The 22601-nt window shown below is 37.8% G+C and overlaps 2 protein-coding genes and 1 long non-coding RNA gene across 3 annotated transcripts; 2 read left to right on the top strand and 1 right to left on the bottom strand.

Moving 5' to 3' along the window:
• On the top strand, positions 1 to 4093 carry LOC103474844 (endonuclease domain-containing 1 protein). Its single transcript, XM_008426097.2, has 6 exons — positions 1 to 82; positions 234 to 350; positions 450 to 550; positions 703 to 817; positions 1326 to 1482; positions 3023 to 4093. Exons 2-6 carry the CDS (start codon positions 273 to 275, stop codon positions 3412 to 3414), a joined length of 843 nt encoding a protein of 280 aa, XP_008424319.2. The 5' UTR covers positions 1 to 82; positions 234 to 272; the 3' UTR covers positions 3415 to 4093.
• A 3616-nt stretch (positions 4094 to 7709) lies between these two features.
• On the top strand, positions 7710 to 17323 carry LOC103474843 (TRPM8 channel-associated factor homolog). Its single transcript, XM_008426096.3, has 12 exons — positions 7710 to 7816; positions 8761 to 9482; positions 9695 to 9911; positions 10318 to 10603; positions 11186 to 11481; positions 11712 to 11886; positions 11998 to 12092; positions 13050 to 13260; positions 14617 to 14853; positions 15314 to 15537; positions 15998 to 16111; positions 16422 to 17323. The coding sequence occupies exons 2-12, from the start codon at positions 8839 to 8841 to the stop codon at positions 16653 to 16655; spliced, it is 2733 nt and encodes a 910-aa protein (XP_008424318.2). The 5' UTR covers positions 7710 to 7816; positions 8761 to 8838; the 3' UTR covers positions 16656 to 17323.
• Positions 17324 to 17799: 476 nt separating this feature from the next.
• On the bottom strand, positions 17800 to 19778 carry LOC145554481 (uncharacterized). Its single transcript, XR_014090448.1, has 3 exons — positions 19703 to 19778; positions 19310 to 19514; positions 17800 to 18721 (listed from the first exon to the last, which is right to left on the bottom strand). It is a non-coding gene; the product is annotated as an uncharacterized LOC145554481 (long non-coding RNA).
• Positions 19779 to 22601: the final 2823 nt, after the last annotated feature.

The following is a 22601-nucleotide window of genomic DNA, read 5'->3' as shown; positions in this document are numbered from 1 at the left end:
TCATTCAGGGTGAAAGGTGGAGAGGAAAAGTCCTGTATAAAGGTGGTGGCCGTGGCAAAGGACAGGCTGCAGCAGCAAGCAGGTGAGTGGAAATATACTCATGCAAACACAGATGGCACAAACTGACTGCTCCTCCTCCCATGTGTCAGGTCCTGAAGTAATTCCACATGCTTTCATCAAATACCCTCCTGACTGCTAAATACACAGTATTTTGCTTTTCCCCATCTTTCCAGGCCAGCTGACACTCCTGGTTTCATCACCTTCTCCTCAGAATGCAAACGTTGGCAGCTTTGTGCTCTCTTCTGTCACTCCTCTTTTCTGCTCATGCAGATGTTGTGGAGCGTTTTGAGGTTTGTTTCTTCTCAAGTTCCACCCTGATCTTAAACATTACAAAAGTGTGTTTGGTTGGAAGTTTTCAGGAAACGTCTGTTCTGTTGTTCTTTCCTCAGGATGTGCCAGAATGCATGACTTATTTTTATAAGGCAAAGGTGCCAGAATGGGGAGCGTCCACCCCAGGCGCTGCCCGTCTGTGCCAGCGTTTTGTCAACAGGTACTTATAAGGATGAATGTCTACTCTGAACACACGAAGCGATTCTACGCTAAATTATTTTATTGTTCCTTGTACCTCCATGATCATGTGCAGCATGCTGTTTTCTCTCCTGCTGGCATTAAGTTTTGTAATTATGATCTTTGCACTTCAAGGTTTCATTTTGCCACACTGTATGACACCAACCATCGCATTGCTGTCTACTCTGCGTATCAGTTTGAGCCCAGCAATGGAGGTGGCAGGGAGAACAGGTGGTTTGTGGAGCCTCAGGTGACACACAGCTTTACACTGTTTGACCTAAACGGTTGGATATTGTCAGAATTGTTAAGTAGATGTTTAGAAGATTCTATCAAAACAAAAACATTTCCACGGCCAGCTTTCTGTGGACATTTTAATCCAGGCTGTACTTTATTTATTCCAGAACAAAACTTAATGAAAAGTAGACACAAAAGTAAACCTAACCCTAATCCACTTAATGACTTAACTTTTCATTAAGTCCCTAAAAGGTGACCTTAATTAATACATTGCAATCCCTGCTTGTTTAGCTTAGCTGATGAACCTAAGCCACCTTTAAATGACTTTTACACATGAATAAACATCTTTGTGTCCCAGTTTCCATTTCAACCATCTTTCAACACCATCTTTTCTATTTATCATCAACAAAAACTTTGCTTTGTGGAGGTGGGATGACTTTGAAAGGAATCCACTGCGTGGTTTACTATTTGATTCCTTCTACGGCTTTTATGTTTCAGTCTCTGCATGTTCTGATGTGCTGTAGTTGGTGAATGACGGCTGGCAAGCTGAGATGAAGGATGGATACTGGCTGGGGCAGGACTACCCCGGCGTCTACCTCGGGGAGAAACAAGCTCTGAACGAGGACTACACAAACTCTGGATTTGACCGTGGCCACCTTAACCCTAACGGACACCATCCAGGTAGGAAAGACCAAATACTGGTGCTGTTATCCTTGAGGCACAGTAGGTGGTGCTATGGCACCAGAGATGCAAGATACAGTATTTATTGCTTCAGAGAAATTCCACATGCTTTCGTAAATGTCCTTTAAGTTACTTAAGTCTTAAATATTAACAAACCTGTGTTAAAATGACAAGTTCTGTGATGTAAAAAATAAGAATGAAAAGTTATTTAAAAGGTGTGTGAGATATATTTTGTACAGTCCAACTGAAAAACAAGCAAATGTAATGAGGGGAAAAAAATCAATAACCTGATTGCATCAGTGCACACACCCTTAAACTTATTTTTTTAGCATTTTTATTCAAAAATACCATGCGGTTTTCTTGAGTAGGATTTCTGCAGCATCCCACATTTTGAATAAACCATTCTGAACTTTTACTTTTTTATTATACATGGATATATTTGTTGGTTTTGATGTATGCTTGGATTTACCGTGATGCTCAAAATTTAAATTGCTGTTCATTTGTATGTTTTGGGGTTGAAACTGTTGACAGATACACTATATCTGAGGTTAGACGTACACTCAAGAAAACTTGTTGAAATAATTTTATTTCTTTTTTTTACATTTATATCCTAAACAAATTTCTCTGCTTTTAAGTTGAGTTATGGAGGTTTTGAGTCAAAACTCATTACTTTTCCATGATTTTACATAATGTAGACAAATATGTTTCACAAACAAACACAATAAAGCAGCTGAGCACGCAGCCAAAGGTTTTTAACAAGTGAAGAAATTACTTCCTGAACCTGATCTCAGGCATTGCTGAGATCATGCCTGAGACAAACAAACAATGCAAATGTTTGTTTTTATAGTCAGAAAGCAACAAGTCTTCAATTCCGACATGGAAATCATTGCTCCTTATAAACATTGTTGTAGTTTAATAAAATACTGTTTTTAACTAAGCAGAATAAAAAATAAAACCTCTACATATACATTCCAGTCAACTTTTGTTTTTTTTTTAGCCGTAGTTACATGTGTAACTGTTACCAAGGGTGGTAACAAAGTGTCCAGAGAAAAAACATGAAATTTGAAATGATATATTACAAAAAATTCACAAATGCACTACTACTTAACCAAATTAACACAAAAAGGACTAACAAACCAACAGCAATGAAGAAATTCAAATTGCTCTACATAAAAAGCAAATGTTTCTCTTAAAAATGGTTTGTATTTGTATTACATCTCTGCCTTAAAAGAAAGAGACAGACAGATTGAGTCTGATAGCCAAAGCTCCAAAGATTTCTTCACATCGTTATGACAGGGGTTTGGAGAATATTTTTAGCCAATATTGGTGCAAAAATAAAGTGGAATAATCAGTTGATAATAGTCTATTTGGCAAGAGCAGACAATAGCTAAGCTATTACTGTCTTTTTCCACTTATCTGAACCATTCTCCTCTTTCACATTCCAACAATGGCAAAATAATGAAAGGCAACTATATTTTTGCTCGGGTTTCTGTGATCAATTTAGAATACGTTTAGAATTACTGGCTACTTTCTCTTCCAGTGCCCAGTCGTAATGCCACGTTCACCCTGACCAACGTGGTTCCCCAGAACCCCAAAACGAATCAAGATGCCTGGAGGATCCACGAGTCCGACCTCACCACTCTTTTCCTTGAAAAGTGCTCAAAGGCCTACGTCCTGGTTGGTGCCGTGCCCTCAGCAGACAACTGGATTGTCAAAAACAACGTGAAGCGCGTCAACATCCCAGACTACGTGTGGAATGCCTACTGCTGCGTGGACAACAACGACCAGCCCATTCAGAGTGGCGCTGGTACAGCAAGAAACACAGACGAGAACTATGTTGTAAAACGTTCACTGGATGAACTGGGTGCCTTCCTGCAGCAGTTTTCCAATGAACCAGTGGGGGAGCTGTTTTACAATAACTGCGGAGCATAAATAATTGGCAGCTGAAAATCTTCATGTGGTTCCCCAATGTTTTAGATTCCAAACTGTATATTTGAACAACCAGCCTGAAAATCAAACTTCTGCAGCAGCTTAACCCTGTTACAATTTTTAATGAGGTCCATCCCTTTCTAGAGGCGTAATAGGTGAGAGGCATCCGGCTAAAATCACATTAAAATGCAATTCAAAATGAGATTGGATTAGATGCAAAACTGGTTAGCACATCTTGAGTAACAGTGACCCAACAAAGAGCAAAAATTATTAAACATATTCATTTCAATAGCTTTAATCCCAGTTTATTGACAAGCGTCTTTGGTTTTCACAATGGAATTAAAAATAAAGTAATAGTGATTATTCTTTCACATGGATGCTAAATTAGGTATCAATTGTTTATTTGATTATAACACAACAGATAAGAATTAAAGCATTTAGAATGCAAATCAGAAATATTAGGTATATTCTAGCATAATTACAACCATTAGATGGCAACAAGGAGTCTCCAATATGATCCTTGGTACATGTGGAATTTGCATCAAGAGCTTCTGATGGAGATTAGAACCCAAAGTGGCCTGAGATGAATTCATAGCAATATTCTAAAAAGGGTTAAAGCTAATGAAACAACCATTTACCTATCTAACAAGAATCTTAATTAATAAAAGCATGTTTCACTGGACTTTTATGACTGATTATTTGTGTCCATCTTTTAACTTTCACAATCAGACACTAGTGGAAACCTCCAATCCAAGATCAGGGGAGAGAAACTTACCTTTTCCTCCAGATGAGAAACATAAATGCAGCAGTACCAGACTCCAAGGATGCTGATCAACTGCAGCATCTGCAACCACCTGAGCAGGCAAAACTGCAGGTGCAACAAACGATTTGTTTCCACAACAAGATTTAGTACGCAAATCAAACTTTGAATCCTCTGTGAATATTCTGCCAATTGTATCCATTAAGTAAAAAAAAAAAAAAGATTCTGTCCTTGTTATTAATTATATTTTAAAATTAAAATTAGAGGATACTGCATGCATGTGGCAGAGAATAGCAACCATTCAACTTCTTGTCAAATTGTTTCTCTGCCACAATTTTCAACTTTCTAGTCTAGAAAACAAGTATGTAGACCTTCTAACCAACAAGACCATTCTTCTAGAGGTCACCTGTCAACTTGTCAAAACTTCTTATCAAAGTTTGACAAAAAGATGTCTTAGCTTTCATTCAGTGTTTAAAACAACTTTCACATACCCAACCTCAAACATGTAGAAAATTTGTGAACTAGTTCTGTCAATGGAAAAAAACATTATATATATGTATTAGGCCTTGGAAGAATACATTTTAAATCCACAATAATAATAATAATAATAATAATAATAATAATAATAATAATAATAATAATAATAATAATAATAATAATAATAATAATAATAAATCTACACATGAATTATAACATGAATTACATTTTTCTGTAGGACTTTGTCTGAGAAGGAACACTTTGAATACATAAAAAGTCCAAGATTAATATGAAAGACACGTTTGATCAAGTACAAGACAAATAACACTTTTCAGAAGAATGTCACAGATTTAAGGAAGTTGAATGAATAAATTAAAGAATCGTGAAATATCAACTGATTCAGCAGAACACGTCGAATCTTTCAGATCATTCCAGGGAAACTACTTTTACATTTTCCAAAACCTATGACTAAACTAAAACGAGATACAAAAGAGTACAAATGTGTACAGTTTTAAGTGTATGTCCTTCTAGGGTCAAAGGTTATGTTTTTATGTCTTACAGACAGGAAAGGCATAAGGGAACCAGTTTGACATTTCTGATAAAATATAAAGCTTGAAGGTTTTTCAAATACATTTTTGCATGCAGCTTATTGCCACATGCAAAAATGACTTCAACAGAAGTCATATACTCCCTTTATCAGAAATCTTGCTCTCCCTTCTACAGAAATTATTAGTGACTCATTTTCCCAACAACAGAAAGTGACAATGACGTCAGAAAATTAATGTTTTACCACGCTTTGCCATAGCTGTATTATATAAGAGTCTGTCTGCACATTGTCTTCATTATGAGAGGCAAATTTCTGCTCCCTGCTGGTCAAAGAAAAATCATCTGGAGATCTACAGCTTGCACAGTGAGTAACTGGTTACCTGATAGTTTTATAAGTAAACTAAACCAATTTGTAGGTTTTCTTCTGACTTTCGAATACAGGAAAGACATATTCATTCCTAGGTCTCATTAAAAGAGTTTTAGAGCTTTTAAGCTTCTGAAAAGACTGTAAGTTTGAAATAACAAGTGTTTCTATTTTTAAATTTATGGAAAAATCTCAAACCAAAAACAATATTTTGAATAGTGACTGTGCACCCTTTAAAAACGAACTAAAAGCAAATAGCCAGTTTCTAATTTTTTTAAGCAGCCAAAATATCATCCTGCTTTCAGCTTGAGATAAATAAAACTAAAAGGGTTATTCTAAAAAAATTATATTCAATCCCATAATCGATTATGGCACTAAAGATGATTGAAAACACTCAATTTACACATCAATATATTACACAGTAAATTTTATTATTTGACTATTGCTATTTATTGATCACTTTTGATGACAAGTAGGGCTGGTGTTCACTGGCATTTTTCCATGACCGTATCAAAATCTGGGAAATTTCTCTGTATTTAAGAGGAATATTAATGCCTCCACAATCACTTTGAGCCTTGCTGTAGAGCAGTGTTTATCAATTCTGGTCCTCTGCACCACTGCCCTACATGTTTTAGGTCAGGAGTCCTCAAATCCAGGGTTGGAGGGCCAGTGTCCTGCAGGCGTGTTGAACTAGGGACACATCTAGAAGTTGCAGGCCCTCCAGGCCTGGATTTGAGGGCCTCTGTTTTAGTAGCTGCTCTTCTGCAACATGCCTGACTTGAATAAGTAAGTGATTAACAGGTTTTTATTGAACTTGATGAGGTCATGCAATTATTTTACTTAGGTGTTCTGGACCAGAGACATATCTAAAATATCCAGGGCAGCGGCCCCTGACAACCAGAACTGAGAAACTCTGCTGTAGAAAGACAAACACCATCTGTATTTTCAGGTGAAGAAGGGTTTTTCTGTGGATTTTGTCATTTTAACCCAGTAGAGCTCTCTTTCTCTCTGCTGATAACTTAGGAGAGCACAGCTGACCATAAAACAAACACCTGTACCTTCAATCGTGCACCTTGAATTCAAAATCTTAGGTTTTTTGTAATCACACTGAGGTTTTGAAGTTTTATAAGTCATGTTGTGACCATATGAGCCACTGCTTGATCACTTGTCTCCTCTACTGATCCTGCTGATCCTGAAGACTTTTCTTTCTCTGTCTGAAAGAAATATTTAAACGTACAACTTTAAGAACCAGATAACAGTCAAGCATGGGCACAATTTGGAAATGTGTGCGCTTCTGCCAAGCTATGAGCCCTGCTCCTCTGTGGAGTGGAGCACATCCCAAATTCTGCATAGACTAAAACCAACCTTGGTTTGGAGAGCAGCTAGTAATTCTAACAATTGCTCATATTTTGGCATCTTTACCACTGAATACAGTACATGTAGAAATCAATTTTGACAAGATACATATATTTCGACCAATGAGACTGATGTTCTTGGAGATGTTGAATGAGAAAAGAAAGAAAAACAGAAGCTTATAAAATGAAGGCCTTTTCTTCTTCAGACAAACTTGCATGGACTTGTTCAGAAACATCATTCCAAACATGTATTTATCTTTGGTACATTTAATCCCGGAGGAGCAGATATGATTATCACAAAGGTCCAGGCAAGGAGGGCAAACAACAAGAAAGTGAAGTATTGTGTGATGTTTGGAGATTTAAATGTTTGTAAGTTGATCAATATGAGAGAGGCAGGAAATCCTCTCTCATATTGAGAGAGCTCACATGCAGTATGAGCTTGTGCTGCACATGAAAAAGTACAATAACGTCCATTGGCATACAGGTTGAAGATGTAAGATAAGATCTTATATCTTCTACCTGCTTCTTTTTGAATAAATTATGTAAAACTGCATGCCAGTGGACATTATTGTGTATTTTTTTCATGTTTTAATTATTTATTGTCTGTTTGAAATAAATAAAAAGCTGCACAAGTATGAGCTTCATTGACCTTTAAAGTGAACCTAAAATTTCAGAAGATTACAAAGTCGTTGCCTAAAGAGAAAGAAAAGAAAAGTACTCTCTGTGCTAAATGTTCATTGGATAATCATTGAATCCCTCCCTGTTTTTCCTCTTGTTCATTTTTCCTTGGAAAAAGAAAAAAAAAAGGTATTTCTCTCCAGTACACTATCTTTACGAGAAGCTGCTTGGAATGCTGCACGTTGGGACAGGTTTCTGTTTTTAGAGATTTCAAGTTGCACAGAGGTAAAAACAGCTATATTGACTCTATTGACTATTAAACTGGCTTATTTTAGAAACACAAGCTAGAAATTATATCGGATTTTAAGTTTATCAAATTTTTACTAATATTAAGTTTATATTTTTATGTTTAGGTTAAACACAACTTGCAAATGATCACTACAGGCTTCATGACATTAAATTAAATGATTTAATTTAATTTAATCTAAAGTTTGGCATTAAATGATAACCTGCTTTTGAACTAAATTATCAACTTACTTTAATTAAATGTACGTGATTTATTTTAATATATTCTTACAAATGTCCTTGCCAAATCATTATGCAATGCTTTTTATTCACAAAACTGTTGTGTATAACCCAACAGTAATATGAATTTTGATTAAACTAGTTTACCTGATGCTATTTGCACAAATTTGGGAACTCTGTTTTCAATATTATTTATAAAAGTCCATTTATGTCTGGAATATATTTCTGATTCCTGTGTAGTTAATGATATTTCTTTCTTTTGTAGAATCAGACTCGTTGTAAACATATTAACATTTGAACATGATTGAGTGGTTATTAAAGACAGTATTACACAAGTTCTCACATTTTTGGTATCAACATTTGGTAGCAAAGGTGTGGCAGCTTCGCTCCCCTAGAATCCTCCAGTGAAGAAACCAATGTTTATTTTAGATTTTGTATTCATTACTTGAAAGAGAAACAAACCAGTCTGACCAACATTTAAATTTTAAATAATTTTAACACAGACTTCAGGGTTAAAAAGTTACTGTGCATCATAATAGACTTTACTTCATATCTGTGAATGCATTAATGTGACAATGCTCTGTATTTAAATCTTCAACAAACCCCCTATGCTGTTTTGTAGGAGTAGTTCATTGTGGTGCTATGACTGATAAACAGCTACATGATTTAGCATTTTTAACTTGAACATTTTGTTTCTATTGCAGGAAGAGACACTGACACAGCATCTCTTTGGAACAGCTTTCTTTTGTCCATTACCTTCTTCACCCAAACTACACAGCATCATGTCCAACCAGTCAACCCAGTCTTACCCTCGGGATGCCTACAAGGCTCTGATAAGAGGTATTCAGGAGGTGGACCTTCAGCACTCCAGTGCTCCTTGCACCTTGGTGCTGGCAGGAGATGCCTTTCCTGTACTGATGAACAGCCAGGGTCACGTCCTCATGGCTGCTTCTGTGTACGGCCGAGGAAGAATCGTGGTCCTGAGCCATGAGACATACCTGACCCTCTGTCCTGCTCTGGTAGAAAAAGCTCTGACCTGGCTGGGAGGAAGGGAGTCTGCCAACCTGTCTTTAGGTGTACCAAAAGCAATGAAAGGAGTTGTTGATAACCTCAACAGATCCAGCCACCGAGTCAGTCCCGTTGGGGAATTTAGAGCAGACCTGGGTGTCAGTGTGTATGTAACAGATGCGTACCAAGTGGGTCCAAAGGCAGAAGAGCTGATAGCCTTCATGAAAGCAGGGGGAGGGTTGCTGATTGGTGGACAAGCTTGGTGGTGGGCTTCACAGAACGAGAATAAAAACCTAATCCTTGAGTTCCCAGGGAATAAAGTTACAGGAGTAGCAGGAATCTACTTTACTGCTCAGTATGGAGAGGCAGAAAAACTTTCCATTTCCCCAGAGATCCCATCCTCCTGGAAAACTGTAGAGTAAGTGTTAACTTCAGTTTGACTGCAAATTTCAGACATTTCTTTTTAATATGTGATCATTTTTTTATAGGTACTCTTTAGAAATCCAGTAGAAATCTTGATGTTTAAACTCTTCCTCGTATGGTTTTAATGGTGTTAATATTTAAAAGTTATTTTCTCCTTTTCTCATCATCACAGCTTTGTGTTTCTGTTTCTGTCTTCTTACTACAAAGTTGTGGGATGGATTTCAAAAAAGACCTGGAGTTCTTGCTGAAAGGGATTTCAGATTTTGACATTCAAGGAGATGGACTTCCCTCTGCCGCTCTGGTCCACGGCCCTCTTGCTTTTCCCATCGGTACCACAGATAAAGGAGAGGCATTCCTGGGAGGAACCTACTATGGTCGGGGACGGGTCATTGTGGTGACGCATGAGGCATTTCTGCAATATGAGGTGCAGTAAAGGAGACCTAAAAATGTGTTTTGTTTCACTAAAAACATCCATTATGTTTTAAACAGAATGAGCTACGAGTTAACAGTAAAATGTTAACACAATCCACACCTTGGAGGCCAGTGTCAACGTTCAGATGTGTCTCTGCTTCAAAACCTAAGTGAAATAATAAAGTCCTCAGCAAGACTCCTGAGAACTTGTCCTCATACTGAGAATACAATTCAGCCATTTGATTCAGGCGTGTTGGATCAGCAACACTTCTAAAAGTTGCAGGACTCCGGCCCTTGAGGCCTGGGGTTACAGACCTCTTGTATAATGTATGGTTTCATATTCTACATCATGTTTATTGGCTGAGAACTAAGAATACTTTAAGTGTCTCTTCCTCTAAATATCTTCTCTTTTCTAACAGAAACTGGCATCATTTTGGAAGAATGCAATTGACTGGTTGGACCAAGGTAGAAAAGGAGTGGTTGGATTTGAGCCAGGCGTCAAACCTTTACCCAACTTAGGTTTGACATGTAAGAAGACAAACTTCAGCTCAGAGCTGAGTGTGTTTGTATGCAAAGCATACACTAACATGGATGCTGAGACGATCCAAAACTTTGTGGTTGAGGGAGGAGGCCTGCTGATTGGTGGACATGCCTGGTACTGGGCATCAGAACACATTGGTCAGAACCCCATGCAAGACTTCTCAGGTATATGATGCCACATTTCTTCATATTTAAAAAGTTATCAGGCTAATAAACCAACACAGTAAAAGAGAAATATATGCTGTAAAGAGCTGAGCGAATGTCAAATCTATGTGAGACTTGGAGCTCAGCATAAAAAAACAACAACTTTAAAATAATAGTGGAAACATCTGGAAAGCAGGTCAGTCATACTGAATTAACCTTTGATATAATGACAATTCATATTTTCCTACTGATTATCAGATGGGGTGTTAATAATTACTGTCATGACATTTTTTTTTTATCAAAATGAAAGCAAATTAAAATTATTTTCCAAATAAATAATACTAATTTATTGTTTTTTGTGAGATACCAGTCCCACTTCTATTTCAGGAACAAATGTATATTTGTAATATAATTTGAAATCTTAATCTTCCAGGGTTTGAATAAATTAGGGCTTAGCTACATTATGGTGCTATTATATGCCTGTGTAGAAGAACATTCCTGTTTTATGTGTAATTCAAACTGACTAATGTCTAATTCTGAGTCAAAAATAAAAAAAAACACGACAGATTTACTAGATTATTCTGTACAATTTTCTTGTTCCAGGAAACAAAATCTTGAGCAAAATGGGCTTGGGCTTATTAACACAAACTATAACAGCAAATGTCTACAAAGCTCCTGATCCAAACCAAGTCAACAAGCTCCATTTCCGTCATCTCCTGCATCAATTTGCTGGTCATGCTCTAGAGGGCATAAAACTCACCAAGGAAGAAGAAGAGAACCTAAAGAAACTGGGATCAGAGAGTGCCTCCTTCTTGAGGATGGAGGCTTATGATAACTTCTCCTACATACAGATTCTGTCCCTTCTTACTGACATCTTAAAGAAAGTGGGCATCCGACAGGTGGGACTTATAATATTAATGTTCTGTTTCCATCTGTACTTTAAATCTATTCAGTTTAAAAAAAGATGTCATTGGGTATTTCAAAATACTGGAAGAAAAATTATACATGGTCAAAAATTTTAGACACAACATTTTTGTGCATTGTCAGGGTGAACATTTTTTAAAATAAATGTCAATGCTTTTGCAAAGCACTGGTTTCTAAGAGCTCATATGAACTATATTATTTCAAGGCAAGTAAGGAGAACCCAGTGAAGAGTCCCAAAGAGCATGCACTCCTCAGTCTGGCAACCAGTGTGTACGAAGCTTCCCTAAACCAGGAGGAGCTTCTGCCCTACATCATCAAGGATAACCCGCCACTACCTGTGGTCAAGAACCAACAAATCAAGATCACTGCACAAACAGGAGGTCAGAGATCACTGTTGTTATCTAATATGGAGAAAAGGTGAAAAAATGTTTTTTATATATTGGTGAAAAATGAAACGACTCATTGGCTTGTTTTTTGGGATTGTGTGACAGAACATGAGGGGTGGATCAGTACAGGCCTGTACCTCTCTCCTGGCATGAAGACAGAAATGATCTTACCACCAAAGTTTGTGAACAGGAAATGGACGGTAGTGTACATGAACTCAAACTATTGCTGTCTTTATTTATTCCCCTAAACATTATGCTAAATCCTAGAGCATCTGAATGAAATGTAATTCTAATATTACCAAACATTAATGCTTTAAAGGGGACATGTAATGCAAAATCCACTGTTTTAGCACTAAAATATATTATGGAGTGCAGAAAAGTTTTGTCTCTTCCGTTGCTGTGTAAACTTTATGTTATGTTCGAGCCATATTTTTCAATATGTTCAGCTTTCTTGATTCCTTATTATGTTTTTTTGAACAATCACAACATTTTCTGCAGAACTGGTAATTAAGGTCATGGACTTCTGGCTAACCAGTTTCATGAATCCATTTTTATATCTTGCAGATAATTTGTAGTCCAGATTCATAAATGCCAAAGCTACAGGTGGACAAGTCAAATTTTTCAGCTGTAGGATGTCTTTATTCACACAATTCATTACACTGCCTCATCGTATCAGGTTGCTAAAGCCCTGGTTCTTGAAGTGCACTGAGCAATCAAAGACTTTCCCCACTGGTGTGGATACCTTTCCAAGAAAAATAAATAGCGTCATGACTTCTACTTTTATCTCTTTGAGGACAATAACTGCAGTACCGTGTGTTTTTAATTGTATAATTACATCTTTTGTTTGGGATTTTTTTATGCCACTTTTGTCTTGGGGATGATCCTAATCCATTCTGTGGCCTTTCTTCACCCCAAGATAATTGTAATAGAACAGGGATAAAAATGGCACCTGTAGAGGAATTCAGACCAAACCATTACAGGTCCTCTCTATATGGACCACAACTAAATGATTTAAATGTCAAAGGGAATGGCATCATATGTCCTCTTCAATTCATGGCTGTGCAACACATTTTAGTGAAAAAAAGTCCTGTCCCAAAATACACCAAAACCTTCTGCAATCTTTCCAACTTGTATTACTTGGTCTGTGTCACCCACAGATCCAAATAGGCTGCCAAAGTGATGAGCTGCATCAAGAGGAGTTATGGAGAGCTCCATATGTTATCAAGAGGTTCCCTGTTACATCAGAGAGGATGCAGGTGTGGAACTTGTGGGGAGGACTCATCTACCTGGTGGCTCCTCGTGACGTGAAGGTGGAGGATGAAAAGATCGTGGTTCAGAAGGCGGTCACTGCTCCTTATTACAAGTCTGGTGAGTTTATTTCATGCTCCATAAGGGGATATTTTGAGAATCCAATGGATGTGATGAGCTCTGGGCTTTCTGATATACTGTGTACATCACATCCATTGGTTGTTTGGTAACTTAAAATGTAAAAACACAGTTTTCCACTTCTTTTTAATTTCAATTGCAATTGTTCCTGTTTGTTTGGGTGTGCTATGCATTTTGTTTGAAGACCCAATTGTAACGGTCAATTTAGAAAAAGAAATGAGTAATTTTGCATGATAGACAGGAGTATTAAAGGATCACCTTCAGTGTCAGTAATGAATTTCATTTTTAGGAATGTTCACATCTCTACCAATAGTGCCAGATATGGAGGTTGTTCTATTCCATAAAACAAACTATATTTATTTAAAAAAAAATAAAAAAATACTCTGGTGTATGCAGTCATAATAAAACTGAGTTTGATCCTTTCAGAAGCTTACACATTGGTAATATTTGATAGACAACACATTCCTTTTAGTTTACTTTTGCAGAATCATGGAGAGATCACAGGAGATACAGGAAACTTCCAGCTAGATTACCACGTATGCTCATAAATAAGCATAGATTACAGCATTTTTTTCTCACTGTTTGAGAAAAAGGCGTCATGAAATCTGACACTTTTCCCATTATAGGTCACTTAGGGTAATCATATTTTGTTAATGTCAGAATAGCGAGGGAGATAATTGTTTGTTTGTTTTCTCTAAAGTTTTAATTTGTTTCCTTATAATTAGTTCTTTCATGAACTTACAAAGCTTGAGTCAAACATTTTCACCAGAAACGTCTTACAATTTTCTGAAATTGTGGCCCATTTTGCCTGACTGAACTGTGTTTCAGAATTACCTTTTTAAGTCTGCTCACATTTTAACAACATTTAGATCATGGTTTTGTTGTCTTCAGCTTTCTGGCTGATGTCTCATAATGTTGCTTTAATATTCACTAATGTCATTTCTTTTGTGAAGTGAATAGTTTCCCCTGCAGTTGCTTCCACCCCTGGATTCAAAGCATAAACTTTTCATCTGTCCATTTTGATTTGCGAATGTCTTCCTATGGTAAATTCTCTATGAATAAAAGATTGAAATATTTCAAATTAGATCACAAGAGAAGCTAACTTTTAGAGAGACTGCTTGCTTAACCTCCTGTTGTCCTCATTTTTTGTGTATAGGAAAAACACATACAAATCTCGGTCATTTTGACCCGAGGACAACAGGAGGGTTAAGTACATTTCATTTTGGGAGATATACAACTCACACTGTGTACAGTTTTGTACTTGAATTCTTATTTGCTTATTTTTCCAAGTATTTCAAAGTTGTTTTCATCACAACATCCATCCTTGGCTTACTTCAGGTGTGACAAAAGCAGCTGATTGGTCCTCTTTGCGCAAAGCTCCTGCACCCTGGGCAGAAATGGAGTTTGAGAACATCATCCTCACTGTACCGTCACACATCATTCGTGACCTGGAGAACGCTCTGGAGGTGGAAAAACTCTGGAATGGCATCATGAAGGGTGTTGCAGATCTGGCCGTCATTCCACAAAAATTCATCCGCAAAGAACGCATCGTGGCTGATGTGCAGATTTCTGCAGGTAAGGATGCAGGAAATGTAAGAAGAAGTTAAATGATTGATGAATAATTCTGCAGGAATTTCTTGTAATCTTGGCCAAGCAACTTGAAGTGACAAATCTAAGCAAACACTTAAAATAAGATAAACACAAATTAGAATTTTGATATAGGTTTCCATAGGAAATGAGTTAAAATATAACTCAAAACTACCAAGATGTAACACTTTCCTTTAAGACACAGATCTTTACTTATTGTCTGTGCTACATACATGATCACAGTACACCAAAGCAATGAAACGTGACAGAATCCCACAGAAATCAGCTTTTTTCAAATATGATTTCAAAATCATTTAATTTATGGTGGAGAAAGAAGACAACATTGTCGCTGTGAGGAAAGCAGCTGGCTGAAAATGAGAAAGATGTTGATTATTTTCTGATCTCAGCTGCACTGAAATCAGAACTAAATTGTGTTTTCTCCTCCCAGGTTGGATGCATTCAGGCTATCCCATCATGATGCACTCATCTATAGGAGCTGAGCTGTTTAACATACAAGATGCCCGGACCAAAGGTCTGTGGGGAGAAACTCATGAACTGGGGCACAACCAGCAGAGAAGCCCATGGGAGTTTCCACCACACACTGGAGAGGCCACGTGCAACTTGTGGTCAGTGTATGTGAATGAGGAGGTGCTGGGACTCAACAGAGCAAAGGTGGCTTATTTTTTTAATTTGTTGAGTATTTTAAATGTGAGTTTTATCCATTTATTTATGACTATTTTTGACTCAAGAACAGCAGTTCAGGAATTATGAACAGCAACCTTTTGTTGTTGAACAACAAATATTCTTCACATCATGCATCATGCTGTATATATTGAGCACTTTAGCACATCAGACTTGTACTGTGTAGATAGAGACACGTATAAGTTTGTTTCATTAATTTATTATCAGATTGACATCACATAATTTTATGGAAAAGCCTCACAAAGTCATCTACTGTAACGACAAGTAGGGAAGACTTAATGAAGACATTTATGTTGCAAGTCTAAAATTGCCTTTAGACTCTATGTACATGTTGCAACAAACATGAGTCTGGTAACTGTCAGATGATGTTTATCTAAGTCATAGAGTCAACTTTTGCTACCTTTACCTAAAATTAAGTCATTGTCTTAAGGCTCATCCCTCCGTAACTGCAGCCAGTCGGAAGCGCTCTGTAGAGGAATACGTTAAAGGAGGCAAGAATCTCAGCGACTGGAACGTTTGGACCGCCCTGGAGACATACCTGCAGGTTAGAGAGCGAACAAATAAAAGTCATTTAAAACAGCAGACGTTTGGTCGAATGTTAGTCTTCCAGTAGGTGAATTGATAGTCATGGTAACAGATGAATTATTGAATGTTTATTCAATCAGTCATTCAAGACAAAAATTTCCAGCCTACTCTTTAATCACAGAGGACACATGTTATTGAATTTATATGAACACAATCATTGGTGTGAATGTTGACGTACAATAAAAAGTCCTTCTGAAATAAAAAGACAGAACAGTCACTGTGTTTGTATCTGAGGTCACATCTGCATAATCCTGTTTTCTTCTTTGTAGCTCCAGGAAAAGTTTGGCTGGGATGCCTTTAAGAAGGTGTTTGCTGCCTACCATGACATGACCAACCATCCCAAAGACAAAGAAGGGAAGATGAACCTGTATGCTGAGACTTTCTCCAGAGCTGTGAACATGAATCTGACTGGATTCTTCAAAGCCTGGGGATGGCCCATCCAAAGAGCCACTGAGGAGAAACTCTCCGACCTGCCTCTCTGGACCGATCACCCTATGGCCTAACACGATCACCTTTAACTAAAACTACCACTGGGTCAAGTTTAAACTGTGACCTGGTTTTAGCTGTAGTTTGTCTTTTATTTCCAGTATAATGCTAGAAATGCTGAATGATTACTGAAATTAATCATGTTTATCAAGGAATGATTTTTGGGGTGATTGATTTTAAAGACAACATGTGATGTTTTGTTGGTGAAAATGGAAACATTAGAGTTAACTTAAAGAAGAAAAGATAATTGAAGCATCATGGAACAGGTTGGCCAATGGCTCATAAAAAACAGTATAATTCATATCCCAGCATTACATCATTACATTGAATTAAATTGATCATTTTGGCATCTAGTGACTCTAAAACAAGTATTTTTTTTTTAGTTAAATGAAACTTGTTTTATTTCAGCAAAGTGAACATAAAAAAATCTTTACAATATTTAGAATTTCTTTCTTTAATAGATGAGCAGCATGGATGATACATTGAGAAACGGGGGGAAAAAATCACTGTTTATTATCTTTTTGGTGCATTAATATATTGCAATTTTAATTTCTTTAAGTAATTACTGTTCTCTCTGTCAGTACATTTAAACACTCCATTCCTTCATGTTTTCCGGTTCTGACTTGTCATGTTTTGTCACAACTGTACTGCTAACCACAATAAAGGTTTTTTCTTTCCAATTTTCCACTTGACTATCTTGTTGCCAATATATTATCTCAAGACATTACAAAGATTGATATTGCATTTTATAATGTGACTCGAAAAGAAAAAATCTAAGGAAACGCCATTTGAAAATGTAAAGGATGAAACCATTGAAACTATTGAGCCTAATTAGGTCTAATGTGTCTGCAGGAACTGAAATACATTCAACAAGTGGAGTGATCTCCTTCAGGTGTGATTGTAATAAACACCTGGAATAATCAGCATTGAGTTGGAAGTTTCTCTGAAATCTTTGTATTGATGGGGCTTTAGTCAACTTGATGGCTATGTCAAGTTAGGAACAAGGCAGCTCAAATGCTTTGCATCATGAAAACATCATACTGTCATCAATTATGAAACAAGAAGTAAACATTACATTTTGTCAACTACATAAGAAATATGTAAAAAAAAATTGTTACAATAAAAACTCTGACAGAGACTTATTTTTAAAAATTTGTTTATTTCAGGCAGATTTGTGCAGTTATTTGGGGAAATTCAAAGTTGATAGAAGAATTACCCAAGAGCCATGAACACAATCTATCTTTCATAACCGTTCAGGACGTGCCATTTTAGACTTTTCTCAACACATGACTAATTTTGGGCACAGTTACTGACTACGGCAAGGTCTTATGGTCAATAATAAACTTATATGGAAATGCAGCAAAACCTCAATGAATAGAAATGTATTCTGTCTGGTCACACAACACAACCTAATCAGTTTTTTAGCAATTTCTTCTCCCAGTCTCTCAGCATACATTATCCCCTTGAATAAATCACAGTTCACTCAGTGTTATCCGTTAAAAGGTCAAAGTGTCATTCTATTGACTGCTGCCATTTATTTTGCACTGACAAACTTACTAAATTTCCACCACCTTTACAATCAAAGCCATAAGAAAAAATGCAACACAATGCAGAATCGACATGAATCTTTCTAACCCATAAAATGTTGTTACAGGTTCGACTGGAATTATATCAGACCTGGCAACCCACTCAGTAATAGGCATTCTCACCATCAGTCTTGTTTTAAGCAGTTCATTTGATAGTTATGTTAAAAATGTAATGGTCAGACAGTACCTGTTTACAATGAAGGGTATAGTTGGCTCTAAAAATGAAAATAAAATCTGTTAAGTGAGCAACCTGAGCCCCTCATATTCCTGTCATCACTTCTTGATCAGGTGGTGACAGTGATGCTGTATGTCAGTGGAGTGAATATTTGTGCATGGTGCATTGAATCTGAAAGGAATATTAGGCTATAGGGTGATTGATCGAGAGAGGAAGGTCAGAGAGTTTCTCCTCAGTGGCTTTCTGGATGGGCCATCCCCAGGCTTTGAGGACTCCAGTCAGGTTCATGTTCACGGCTCTGTTCATGTTACTTTAGTTGCACCTGAAGTAAACCAAGGACGGATGGAAACGTCTTCAGAATATTTCTCATTGAAGAATGTGTTGTTGGGTAATAAACACAAGCTATTATTATAATGCACACGGAGACAAACATGTTAGCCATAAAAGAAAGCTGGACGTTGCAAAAGTGAAAAAAGGAAATTGTCTATGGCAGGATGTTTGAAAATCTGAAATATGTGTGTTGTGATCTGTGTTTTTCTGTGTAGTTATTTTGAGATTTTCTGTGTTTAGTCCCGTTTCCCTGTGAGTCTCTGTCCTGTCCTCCCTGTTGATTGATCCCAGCTGTGTCTAGTTTCCTGATTACCCTTCTCGTGTATTTAAGTCCACCTGTTGTCTTTGTCTCTTGTCGGATCCTTGTCGTGTTATGTCATCAGTCTGTTTTCCCGTGCCGCCTCTGTTGGATATTCATTAAATTATTTCATCACTTCAACCTGGGTCTGCCTGCGTCCAGCTTCTCACCTCACCAAACCCCACCATAAATCATGACAGTGTGGCTGTGTAGGAAAGCAGTAAATGGCAGCCTTCTTAAACTATCCCCTAATAGGGCTTGTGTTGATCGTGATTCACTCACCAGACGTGTAGTAAGGAGCAGTGACCGCCTCCTGAACTGTGACCTCTTCATCCTCCACCTTTATGTCACGAGGAGCCAGCAGGTAGATGAGTCCTCCCCACATGTTCCACACCTGCATCCTCTCTGATGTAACAGGGAGCATTTTGATAACACATGACGCTCTCCATAACTCCTCTTTGTACAGCTCATCGCTTTGGCAGCCTATCTGGATTTTCAGATGACATAGATCAATTATTACTTTGTTAAAACCTGCATAGGATGCTGCTGCTCTGTTTATGTCGACTGTCTTTTTGTTGCTTTAAACCACAGCTGTATTATTAAGCTGTTTAAAACATACTGATTGATTTCAGGATTAAAATAAATACAGTGCTGTTTTCACTGTTTGTGCTTTACCTTCCATCCACTGTTGACAAGCTTTGGTGGTAAGATCATTTCTGTCTTCATTGCCAGGAGAGACGTACAGGCTTGTACTGATCCACTCGATGTTTTCTGTCACACAAACAGAAGAGTCAGTGTGAAGCTCATACTTAAATCTTGGGTCAATTAACAATGAGATCTAACCTCCAGTTTGGGCGGTGATCATGGCTCTTTGGTTCTTGACCACAGGAAGTGGATCGACCTTGATGATGCAGGGCAGAAGCTCCTCCTGGTTCAGGGAAGCATCGTACACATCTGTTGCCAGACTGAGGAGCAGATGCTCTTTGGGACTCTTCACAGAGATGGCCTCACTCACCTTGAAATAAAGTTCACATCAACTTTTAGACACTAGAATTATTAAACATGAAGCCAATATGTTAGGCAACCGATATTTAGAAACCCAGTGAGGGAAAGAAGGATTTAAAAAAGTAACAGTTGTTTGCTTGTTGTAGTATTGCTGTACAATATCAAATGTGTGAAAATATAACATCTCTAGATATTTTGTACAGTACTTGTGGAAGAATGCACTTTCAGCAAGTTAAACATTGTCACTTTATAAACTGTGCTCTGAAAGCAAGACTGAATGTCACTAGAAAAAAAAATATTTGCAGAAACTTTTTTTCCAACTAAAATTACATTTTCATACAGTGCCAGTACCGTTGGGACAGAGTTGATCAGACATATATATTATAGCTCTGACATAGTTTTGTATACTATATGCACACATTACTATGAGAAAAAGGCTAAAAAAGCACAAGACTGTGAAGCTGCTCTTCATCCATCCATCCATTTTCTGCCGCTTATCCGGGGTCGGGTCGTGGGGGCAGCAGCTTCAGAAGGGAGGCCCAGACTTCTCTCTCCCCAGCCACTTCTTCCAGCTCCTCCAGGAGAATCCCAAGGCGTTCCCAGACCGGCCGAGAGACATAGTCCCTCCAGAGTGTCCTTGTTCTTCCCCGAGGCCTCCTCCCAATGGGACGTGCCCGGAACACCTCACCAGGGAGGCGTCCAGGAGGCATCCTGACCAGATGCCCGAGCCACCTCAACTGACTCCTCTCGATGTGGAGAAGCAGCGGCTCTACTCTGAGTCCCTCCCGGATGACCGAGCTTCTCACCCTATCTCTAAGGGAGAGCCCAGCCACCCTACAGAGGAAACCCATTTTGGCCGCTTGTATCCGTGATCTCGTTCTTTCGGTCATGACCCAAAGCTCATGACCATAGATGACGGTAGGAACGTAGATCGACCGGTAAATCGAAAGCTTCGCTTTTTGACTCAGCTCTCTCTTCACCACGACGGACCGATATACAGTGCCCGCTTCACTGCAGACGGTGCCCCAATCTGCCTGTCGATCTCCCGCTCCCTTCCTCCCTCATTCGTGAACAAGATCCCCAGATACTTAAACTCCTTCACTTGAGGCATCATTCCTTTAATATTTTGAGATAAACGATGACAATAAAAACCTGAATTATTAGGATTTCTGCACAATGAAACACTGACCTTCTATGGAGAAGGGTGCTTGATGGATTGCTAGAGAGTATATGAAAAACAGAGGTGAGTTTGACATCTATATTATATTATTTAAACTGTATTCAGGCCCTGATTGGCTGATTGGGAGAATAGAGACAATTCCTGGATGGGTCGGTCTGACATTTGGGCCTCAAGGTTGGTCATCTTTTATTATTATTTTAATCAGGCCGGTATACAGATATGACACTGGATTGATTATGTACACCGCTACTGCTGTCCCACAGGCCATGTCCGATTTACTGTGTTGAAGCAGTACATGTCGTAATGACTGTGACCACCAGGTGGCGCACCCATTCCTGCTTTGATTTCTACTATTTTTCTGTTAGAAACTAAGTAAATGCTGCAGGATCAAAACTGCATTGTCTCAATCTTCTCTTATAAGTTACAACAAACATAAATTCAAGCTATGGCAGTACTAGAGCAGCATGAAGTCACCACATGAATCACTAGATTCATGTGGTGACTTCATGTCCTGTTTTTTTTCTCCTTTGTACCCAGGAGTAAAATGTCAATGCTCTTGGTCAATGGTGTTTAAGAAATGGAAAGTAGAAAAAGCGAGAGTTGCATGGATACAAAAAAGAGGGAAGCTCTGAAATGTGGAAAAATAAGCAACGTTTTCACAAAACGAGCTTGTGGCTAGAAACGTCAAATGAGGACAATGTAATGTGCAAGGCAAACAACTGCTCAAGACAATTAAAGAAAGTTGTTTCTGTATAACTACTCTGATGTTGAGGAAAAAGTGTATAATGCAGATTTGAGTTACTGCCACAAGTTTTGACTGTGCAAAACTGTTTTCTGCTTTACTGGTGCCCATGGATTGTTTTTATCAGTCAGTATTTTGAAAGATATTGGTATATTTTATATTCAGCTTGAACTTACTTATGAGCTGGTTCTTGCAAAATAATAACTTCAGCAACTTGGAACATGTAAAAACAAGCTGTGGTATTTTGCCACATGGGCCAGAGTTCCCAAAAGCTTTTAAATCCCAATGGGTACTGAATTAGTTTCATATTTAAACGTACTTTGATCATTTTCTGGTTCTTTATCATTCTCGAAATGGCATTGCTTAATGTTCATATAAATACATTACAATCTGCTGTATTTCTCCGTCAAATGGGTTTCAGAAGGTGAAAACTATCATGCTAGAGCTGTAAAATCTACTATTTTTTTGTAATTCTCTTGACTGTCCAGACACACAGTAATTAATTTGCTTTGTGCAAACATATTTTTTGCACAAAGCAAAAAAAAAACAGGTTGTAAAAAACATGTTATGTGATTTGGTAATATATGATTCAGAGGATCATTTGAATAAAACACTGACGTTAACTAAAATAGAGATGTAAAGGTGCA

This window comes from Poecilia reticulata, chromosome 13 (assembly GCF_904066995.2).
Source record: "Poecilia reticulata chromosome 13, P_reticulata-male-v2, whole genome shotgun sequence".
NCBI lineage: Eukaryota > Metazoa > Chordata > Actinopteri > Cyprinodontiformes > Poeciliidae > Poecilia > Poecilia reticulata.
The sequence above is the reverse complement of the archived record's forward strand: the minus strand, read 5'-3'. Positions and strand labels throughout refer to the sequence as shown.

Bases quoted from the DNA above. Each gene is read 5' to 3' on its own strand.
- LOC103474843 (XM_008426096.3), top strand. From the start codon at position 8,839: ATGTCCAACCAGTCAACCCAGTCTTACCCTCGGGATGCCTACAAGGCT. The intron at 9,912-10,317 runs GTGCAGTAAAGG...CTTTTCTAACAG, and splicing joins AGGCATTTCTGCAATATGAG to AAACTGGCATCATTTTGGAA. The intron at 15,538-15,997 runs GTGGCTTATTTT...CATTGTCTTAAG, and splicing joins TGGGACTCAACAGAGCAAAG to GCTCATCCCTCCGTAACTGC.
- LOC103474844 (XM_008426097.2), top strand. From the start codon at position 273: ATGCAAACGTTGGCAGCTTTGTGCTCTCTTCTGTCACTCCTCTTTTCT. The intron at 351-449 runs GTTTGTTTCTTC...TTCTTTCCTCAG, and splicing joins ATGTTGTGGAGCGTTTTGAG to GATGTGCCAGAATGCATGAC. The intron at 551-702 runs GTACTTATAAGG...TTGCACTTCAAG, and splicing joins TGCCAGCGTTTTGTCAACAG to GTTTCATTTTGCCACACTGT.